Source organism: Acomys minous (genome assembly GCF_964271855.1).
Source record: "Acomys minous genome assembly, chromosome: 16".
Taxonomy (NCBI): domain Eukaryota; kingdom Metazoa; phylum Chordata; class Mammalia; order Rodentia; family Muridae; genus Acomys; species Acomys minous.
The window spans coordinates 24,278,240-24,288,570 of record NC_140498.1 but is presented as its reverse complement, the minus strand read 5'-3'; the positions used below and the strand labels follow the sequence as shown (position 1 = coordinate 24,288,570).

Here is a 10,331-nt window from a genome sequence, read left to right as displayed (position 1 = left end):
CCGAGTTTTAGGAGGAGTAACTACTTATTACTGTCAGCAATGGCCGAGGAACTCTGAATCACAGTAACTGCATGCCACCCATGCAGCGGACAGTGAGTGTGTATGGTCAGTGGCCTGACGCTGTGAGCAAGTGCTGGAGACAAACTTGAGGAGTGTGTTTCTCTTCCATCAACTTTGCCTTTCTCAATTCCACTCATTCGACTGCAGTCAGAATGCATTTTAAATGCATATTTGACCCGCTTTTCCTGATCAATGACATTTTTGTCTTAAGAGTAAAATTTCATCATCCTGGACTTTTAAAATACGCCTAAATTTGTAATCTGTTTCAATTCAGCCACTGCTGGTCATTCTTGCCATCTCACAGCAAATGTGAGTACATATGCTTGTACCTACACACACACACACACACACACACACACACACACACACACACACACACACACTGATGCCCCAGAAACAACAAATTAATTCTCCAAATATTTTATTCCTTCAACTTGCAAAATACTTCTATTATTTCTGCCCACTTGCTTTCCTAAAAATACCTATAATTTATCTCCAAAACTGAATTAGATGTTATATTCTCTATGGGAGTGCTCCCCAAAGTTAGTGTGCATTGTTCCTGCCTGGATCTTGTTAAATGAAGATCTCTTTAATAGCTGAGAATGAAGCCTTCGACTGTTTGGTCATAGCCTGGCTGTGAGGAATGAGGTGCCAGGAAACTTCCTCTATGTCATCCTGGCCTGGACCAATTTTGTCACCTTTTTCCTAGAGTCTTCTTCGACAGACAACACTTCCATTGTTTTAATTGCTGTGTTCTAGCCTTATGTGATGCTGCCTCTGACATCTCCGCTAGCAGCTTCTGGTCTTCTGTCTTAGTTTCTGTGAGCATCTGTACCCTGTGCCTAGTGCACGGCATTCAGAAAACACTTGATGATGTGTTGGATGCATATGACACCACTGAGGGCTGAGTAGTTTTTACTTGTGAAAGATGAGATTGTTAGGTCCTAAACTGGGGACAAATGGCTAACTGAGATGCCTACTGAAACCGACCTGACCTCCAGCTTCTCCCAGCATCCCCGAGTCTCTGGCAACCCCCCCGCCCCCCGACTACCCTAAATTTCTGTAGCCCAGGGGTTGGGATGTCCTTCTTTATATAATCCAGCCATTTTGGTTTCCCTTTACTCTCCTGGCTCTTCTGGCTTTCCCCTCTCTCCTCCCCCATTTCCTCGCATGACCCAGCTCAGGGTCATGCTCACTTTGGATTCTCCCAGATGTCTCTGCCTCTGGCTGTGCTCTCCCACATATGTACAATAAACCTTCTCCTCTACCATACCTAGGAACAGCCATGCCCTTCCTTTTTATTTCTTTACTATGTGACTATTTACATTTAAGCAACAAACCACAGACCTTACATTTGTAAAACATATAGCTTTATTTTTGCCATAGGCTACTGTTGACTTGTGGCCTCTACAGAGAGTAAGACCTATCTGCAGTAATTTTAATCTTGAACATGAGCAAATAAATAACTCTTCCGATCCAGGTATAAATACATAGTTCCAAGCATTACAAATCACAAGACCTACAAAGTACAACTCAAACCAAAACCTTTCATCAAGAATTCTCTGTGAACACAGGGTACCATTTGCAAATATGAAAGACAGAAACCAGCAGAAGAGAACCCCGTGTAGCCACGCAGGACACTGGAGAGAGCGGTGCCCACACTGCAGCAAAGCCTCTGTGCATCTGAGGTTAAGGAAGACAGTTCCACCATAAGGGGGCCAGTCTCCTAAACCACACCACAGACATCTCTCAGTTCCAGTGTTTATCTTCTAGGTTGAATGTTCCAGAAACTGTCTCCTAATTACAGGTTCTGAAAAGAGAATGCACAATGGGCCGAGAAGTAAACAGGGATGATTGTGGGCCAGTTGAGGACGATTGTTTTCTGAATGACAGAGCTTTATCTGGACACAGTGATTATGGCCGCAAGTGATGCATTTGTGTCTCAGGCCAGCCCAAATGCCATGTGACTCTGCTTATTTCTCTAGGAGCACCACGGGGAGAATCAAGTGTGTCTGTCTGCCACCAGGGAATAGTCCTCTTCACAAGAGATCTACAGGTCCAAGGGATAATTACAGCAAATACTCTGCAGGAGACTAGTTGAAAGCCCCCTTTGAAGCTCTTGTATAAAAGGAAGGCCTCAGGCAATGTGACTCTGGTAGGTTGGGAGAGTGAAGGGGTTAATTTTGAGTAGCTCCAAGGTTGTGAACTCAGATCCAGGTGAGGATGAAAACTGAGAAAGAGAAGAGCTTATTTCAATTTGGAGGGTTCCACTGTACCCACCCCCGTCCCTAGTGCTCTATGCAGGAGTGACATCACTGGGTGGTGCTGGACTGCTGCTTAAGGACTCTTGTACTAATCTGCTCAGCAATCCATTCTCAGTAGGAGGCAGTGTTGAAATAAGAGGCTGCACTGGTGTTATGTTTGGATGGTATTTCAATCTCTGTCCTTCCCAGGTCTGTCACTCAGGGCAACTGTCTGCCTTCTCAAAGACCAAGTCCACTTTCTGTAAACACCAGTAATACTGTGTTGTTGGGTTGGTACGAACTGTGATTCTCCAGGAATGGCCTGTACCCAGGATATATTCCTGTCACCTGTGTAAGTGCCAATCCACAGTGGACATCGTGAGCTGTTTGGAAGTACCTCCCAGTGCTTGACTCTATTTCCTTCCGGATAGTCTGGGCAAGAGCAAACTCCTTCTTTTGCTAAGATCTTGAGTGTCATGACACCTCAACCTTAAAACTGCTAAACCCCGAAGGCCTAAGAGAACCCCAAAGTTTCAAGGCCACACAGACCAGCACAATGCTATCCTCTGTTGGCTCAGATGTGCAGTGCAGAGTATATGCCACTCCTGAGAGGCTGGGATGATGAACATCCTAGAGTCATTGCCTCAGCATTCTGCACAGAACAGGAGATGTAGTCATCCACGTGGCTCACTACAAAACAGGGTCATTGAATCAGTGACGACCCAAAGCCTTGTTTTGTACATGTTGATGACCCACCATCAGAGTCCTTCTTATTTCTGACCAACCTCAGACACCCAATGGTCCAGCCCTGGGGTTTGAATGGGCCATCCCACTCTACCCACCCAATGAAGCTTACTATGCCCCATTAAAGAGAGGTGGCAGTGTGCTCTGAAACCTCATGACATCCAGTCTCTGGCACAAGCAGCCACTCCACCTCATGTGTGGCAGGAAGCTGTGGCTGACAGCCTCACAGTAGTAGAACACTCTGGCTTAGTCACCTCTTGCATTTCTTAGAAAAAGAATGAGTCTTCCAATTCTTCCATCCACAAATGGGGATATTGTGCCATTGGGTCAAATAAAAGGTCCCTTGAATATTCGACCTATGTTTAAAATAATAATAAAAAGAATATGGCCCACATCTGCTTCTCCCTACTACTAAGAAAGGGAAGAAACGCTTCTGAGAGCAGGCGATGGGGCTTTGAGGACAGCATATGACAAGAGGCTAGGGTGGGGTAGACACAGAGACACTGCTACAGTTGTGGCCTAGCTGTTGGCTCCGTGGTTGGCCATCCAGCCTCATCTAGGATGCTGCAGTCGGGGCTGCATAGGAGCTGGCGCCAAGGTCCAGGCACCTGTGCTGGTCCTGCACTGGTGGCAGCTTTTAATGCTCTGGAAAAAGGTAATTGTTCCTTCACTCAGGATCCACGGCTGTGGCTGGTCAATGAGTCCCTGCTAAAGTCCAGATTCTGCGATTTCAGCCAGATGACTTAACAGCTGGGAGAAGGGTGGCCGGTCTTCTGGTTTCTGAAGAGTAACAAAGATATCTCTGTGAGTTCCTCATATCTGTGCATTGAGCTAAGTGCAAAGCAGACCGGGATTCAAAAGCAGCATCCTTTCTAAGTTTAGAATGTGATTCCTCACAGGCTATATTGGAGGCAAGATGCCCTTACTGTCCATAATAGAGAGTCTGAGACCAGATAACCTAGTTTTAAACTCTCAGCTTCTTTTTTTTTTTTTAAATGGGGATGAACTCAAAGCCTTGCACATGTGACCCTAGACACTTAAATCTCAACTCTGCCCCTTGCCAGTTGGGTGACACTGGACAGATGGACAAGCTTTCTGAACATCAGTTTTCTCATTTGTAAAAAGAAGGTAAAATCTAGCTCATAAGATGATTTTGGGAATTAAATAAATCATGCATAAAATATTTCCTAATAGCACCAAATAACAAAAGGAAACATTTGTGTTTAAAGCTCACACAGTATGTATGGGAGGAAAATATAAAATTCTGATAAATTAGAGATGATTAACATCAACACTAGTGCTAAGTAAGTTGTCACTTCACAACTAGGTTTACAGATTCAATGCAATGTCAACCAAACCTCCCAGCAAGTTATTGTGTGGCATGGACAAGCTGACTCTGAAACACATACGAAGAGGCAAAAATCTTAGAGAACTATTACAATGATGACAAAGAAAAGCAGGGTTGCGAGACTGATACCACCCAACCTCAGGGTTTATTCTAAAGTTAGAGTATTCATGATAGTGTGACATTGGTGAAAGAATTAACGGTGGATCAGGGGCCCAGAAACACAGACCACAGTGAGCACAGCAAGCAGACGATGGAACGAATTAGAGGCAACAAAGGGTGCTGTAACTGCTCAGCCATATAGGAACCAGCAACAGATCTTAGGCTGCTCACAAAAAGTAGACCCTAGTCTGTCATAGACCTAACTGTAAAAGGTAAAACTATATGACAAGTGGTTTAAAGGGGAAATGGTGAAATTGGGGGCACCCCTGATTGGGGATGGGAGAGGAAAGTCAATAATAGAAAGGGTGACAGCAAATAACACCAATGGTGGCTGGAAAAAGCCATCAGGAACCCTGTTATTTATTTACCTAAATTTATATGCAATACAACAATGTCTGTGTATATACATATAGTTTAAATGAAGTTATACCACTTGGGTTGACAATTCTCCCCACCAAGATCCACAGACTATCTAACAAAGACCCAAATACTGAGGATAAGAAACTCCTCTTAGAGTTGCTGGTCATGGGAATCCAAGAGACCCTCCCAAACAATGCAGACTTGCTGTTGCCCTTGGTTACCTCCCACAGGTTGAAGGCAACTGCCTATTTCTGAAGAAGACATCATGCACTTTGGACATAAGACCTTGAGAAGCCAAGCTGGATCTAACTTGAAAGATTCCTATGCAACCTTCCAAGGGAGGGAAGAAATGAACAGCACTGGGAGGCAGAGGCAGGCGGATTTTTATGAATTTGAGGCTGGCCTGATCGACAAAGCGAGTCCAGGACAGCCAAGGCTACACAGAGAAACTCTGTTTCGAAAAACCAAAGCCCAAAGCCCACCCACCCCCACAAAACAACAACAACAACAACAACTATCCCTTTGCAACAGATGAGGAATGTAACAGAAAACCACAAGTGGCCAAATGCAGGGAATAGGTACATAGCCCCAACTAATACATCTATAACCCTAGGACTCAGGAACCACAGGCAAATGAGTGGATTAGTCTTTCCCAGGGGTGAGTCCCCTAAGTGGTTACCCAAGACCCACAAGTAACATTAAGTGGGCCAAGAAGGTTTTGTTTACATATTGAATTGAATCGTGTGTGTGTGTGTGTGTGTGTGTGTGTGTGTGTGTGTGTGTGAATTACAATTAAAAAGAGGCCATGATGCAGAGAGGGAGCAAAGAGGGAGGCATGGAAGGGAGTAGAGGGAGGAAAGGGAAGGCGGAATATGATGAAATTATATTTTAATTTTAAAAATAATAAAGTTAAGTTCCCATGAGATCGTATTGGGAGAGATATTGGTGACTTGGGTTTTGTGATGAATTATTAGCTACAACTTCAAAAGCACAATTCATGAAAAAAATGTCGAACTTGTTAAAACCGGAAAACTTCTGTTCTGTAAGAGAGATTGTCAAGTGGGCCAGTGGGATGGCCCAGCAGGCAAAGGCACCTGCCACCAAGCCTGACAACTTGAGTTCAATTCAATCCCTGGGACCCACAGGTGGAAGGTAAGAACTAACTCCTGCAAGTTGTCCTCTGACTTCTACAGGGACATACTAACAATGTATGCACACGTGCGCACGTGCCCACACACACGCGCGCGCGCGCACACACACACATACATACACACACACACACACACCTGTATACATATACACAGAAAATAAATTTAAAATGTAATTTAAATGGTGACAATGATGATGATGATGTCTGAAAAGATGTATAAGCCATTTAGAGCATTTGCTGGGATCAGGGTTTGATGCTCACAACCATCTGTAACTACAGTCTCAGGGGTTCTGAAGCCTTCCCTCTTCTGTCCTCTATGGGAACTGCAAGCACACGGTACACAGACACGGGTACAGGCAAAACACCCATATACATTTTTTAAATGAAAAAAATTAAAGACATTATTAAGAGAATGAAAAGACAGGCCTTGAGAAAACTGTCGACCCAGAGAAAACATTTGTAAAACATATGAAGATAAGGAACCTTTTTAAAGCCTACTAACTATAGGAAATAAACAACCCTGCTGAAATGCAGGCAAACGATCTGAGCAGGCATTTCACTAAGATTATACATGTCAAATAAACCTAAAAAGGTGTGCAACATGACAAGCCATTAAAGAACGGCGATTGAGACAAGAGGAAATATATGTCTTTCCCTCCTCTGTGAGAACAGTGAGGTGATGCCCCCACACCCCCCACTATGGCTGTGCACAAGAAGCATCAGCACTGAGCATGATGGTGCACACCTTTAACCCCTGCACTCTGAAGGCAAAAGCAGAGGCAGGCCGACCTCTTTGAGTTCAAGGTCGGCTTGGCCTATACAGTAAGTTCTGGGAAAGCTAAGGATATATAATGCCAAACAACGTGATCCAGCAACCACTCCTAGGCATTTACCCAACTGAGCTGAAAACTTACGTCCATACATAGGCTCACATAAGTGGATCTATTTGTTGTTAATGTTTACAGCAGGTTTACTCATAATAGCTGGAAACTGAAAGCTACTAAGATTTCCTTTAGTAAGTACATGAATAAACAAACTATGCCCATACAAAAGAGTATTATTCACCCATTTTAAAAAACAAGAAAACACACGAAACAACATTAATTGCATATTACTAACTGAAGGAGGCTAGTCTGAAATGGCTACAGTTGTTTAATTCCACTACGGGACCTTCTGGAAAAGGCAGTTATGGTGATAGGAAGAGGATCGTTAGTTGCTAGGGTTTGAGGGTTGAGGGCAGAGACGAACAGGAGATGCATAGGAGTTTTTTTTTTAGGACAGCAAGACTATTCTATATGATCCTATAATGGTAGGTATGTGGCCCTGTGTCTTTGTCAAAGCTCACTGAACACTTCAGTTGAGTGCCAACAGTGAGCCTTAATGTAATCTGTGAACGTTGGTCAACAGCAACGTGTCAGCAGGTGTTTCTTAAGACGTGTTTCAAATCAACCAAACTCTTAGAAAATGCCAACAAGCGAAATGAGCGGAGGTGGAAGGGAAATATGAGAAGTACATGTATTGTTTGCTCAGTTTTTCTCTGGACGCATGGAATTCTATGATATTAGAAAAACTTAAGAGGAGAGTTGAGTGACTCTTTCCTAAAGCAAGCCACACCTACACCCACTCCCGGGTATGCTCTTCTTGTGCACCTTCTCCTCTGTGTGACACATCTGTGCCTAAGATCTATACTAAAGCTGGGTACTGTGGCTCACGCCTGTAGTCCCAACATGCAGGGAGACTTTGCTGAGTTTGAGGTCAGACTGGTCTACAAAGCGAGTCGCAGACAGCAAAGCCTGCAGAAACCCTGTCTCGAAAAATTAAAAAACAAGAAACAAAAAACCAACCAACCAACAACCAACCAAACAAAAAACCCCAACCCCTAAACCTATACTAAAAGTGTCTGTTAGGGCTGGAGAGATGGCCCAGAGGTTAAGAGCACCACCTAATCTTTGAAAGGTTCTGAGTTCAATTCCCAGCAACCACACAGTGCCTCACAACCATCTATAATGAGATCTGGTGCCCTCTTCTGGCCTGTGGGTGTACATGCAGGCAGCGCACTGTATACATAATAAATAAATACATCTTTTTTAAAAAGTGTCTTTTAATGAATTCTGCTTCATAAAAAACAAAACAAAAAACAGCTAGAAGAGACCTTAAGGTGGTTGAGTATGCCTTTAATCCCAGCACTTAGGAGGCGTAGGCAGAGGGTCTCTGAGTTCAAGGCCAGCTTTGTCTACAGAGCAATTTCCAGAACAGCCAGAACTATCTTGAAACTTCCAAATCTGAGCTAACAGAGAAAAAAGCAGTTGCCAAATGAATATCAGGTACTGTTCTTTCAACATTCAAGATTTCTCCCAGTGAGCAAAATCTGTTTTGTGTTCCTACTTATGCCTTTTCTTCCTTGTTTCTGATTATAAATTCTCTGGGAAATTTACAGATTTAAGTGTTATTTAATTGTCTTATAAATGAGAGAAAGGAGGTTTGGAGGACTGTCCAAGGTTAATGGTAAACGACTGTTAAGATTGACCACACCTGTCTCTCCTGGACTTTTTGATATGCTGTCTTGCTGTTCTTCAATAATCTGAGGGTCTTTAAAAAAAGACTACCCCCCTTACGGGTACATGTTCAGAGAAAATGATGTCAGTATAGTAAAGAAATACACGCTTGCCAATGTTTTTAGCGGCACATTTCACAACAGCTAACATATAGTATCAACTTAGGCATCCATCAATAGAACTTTAGTCAACACAATGAACAGATAAGAAAATCATTACATATATGTAATGTAAAGTGAAATTTTATGCAAGAATGAAATCATGTAATGTGTTGCAACATGGTTGAAACTGGAGGATGTGACACTGAGTGAAAGATCAGACACAGGAAGACCCTAATATCCTCTATCATATGTGGAAACTAAAAAAAGTCAGGGTGAAAGGGGAACAGTGATTACCAGAGGCTGGGAAGCTGTGAGGACAGAGGCAGGGAGAAGGCTGGGTAACAAGCATGAGAACACTGTCCCATACAGGAGAAAGTTCTTGTGTCGGATGCCCGGAGGGAGAGTGCAGACCACTAGCTGTAATTTATGAGTGGCTAGAAGGGAGGAGCTTAAAGGCTCCACAAGTGACGTAATGATGAGAAGAAATGACTTTGACTCGATCACCCACACATTCAATATACATTGATCACACACTCAGTGCACACTGATCACATACTCAGGACACACTGATCACCCAACACATTTAATGTACACCCACCACACACTCAGTACACACTGATCACCTCACACTCAGCACACACTGACCACCACACACTCAGCACACACTGACCACTACACACTCAGTACACACTGACCACCACACACTCAGTACACACTGATTACCTCACACTCAGCACACACTGACCACCACACACTCAGTACACACTGATGACCACCACACACTCAGTACACACTGATGACCACCACACACTCAGTACACACTGATGACCACCACACACTCAGTACACACTGATGACCACCACACACTCAGCACACACTGACCACTACACACTCGGTACACACTGACCACCACACACTCAGTACACACTGATCACCTCACACTCAGTACACATTGATGACCACCACACACTCGGTACACACTGACCACCACACACTCAGTACACACTGATCACCTCACACTCAGTACACATTGATGACCACCACACACTCAGTACACACTGATGACCACCACACACTCAGTACACACTGATGACCACCACACACTCAGTACACACTGATGACCACCACACACTCAGTACACACTGATGACCACCACATACTCAGTACACACTGATGACCACCACACACTCAGTACACACTGACCACCACACACTCAGTACACACTGATGACCACCACACACTCAGTACACACCGATGACCACCATACACTCAGTACACACCGATGACCACCATACACTCAGTACACACCGATGACCACCACACACTCAGTACACACCGATGACCACCACACACTCAGTACACACCGATGACCACCACACACTCAGTACACACCGATGACCACCACACACTCAGTACACACCGATGACCACCACACACTCAGTACACACTGATGACCACCACACACTCAGTACACACTGATGACCACCACACACTCAGTACACACCGATGACCACCACACACTCAGTACACACCGATGACCACCACACACTCAGTACACACCGATGACCACCACACACTCAGTACACACCGATGACCACCACACACTCAGTA

The 10,331-nt window shown here is 44.2% G+C and overlaps 1 protein-coding gene across 1 annotated transcript in view; it reads right to left on the bottom strand.

The window, feature by feature from the left end:
• Positions 1 to 1,422: 1,422 nt before the first annotated feature.
• ITK (IL2 inducible T cell kinase) overlaps positions 1,423 to 10,331 on the bottom strand; it is a 69,128-nt gene continuing 60,219 nt past the window's right edge. The window contains exon 17 of the mRNA XM_084763958.1: positions 1,423 to 3,827. Within this exon, the coding sequence (XP_084620084.1) occupies positions 3,756 to 3,827 (72 nt within the window). The 3' untranslated portion in view covers positions 1,423 to 3,755. The remainder of the gene's footprint in view (positions 3,828 to 10,331) is intronic.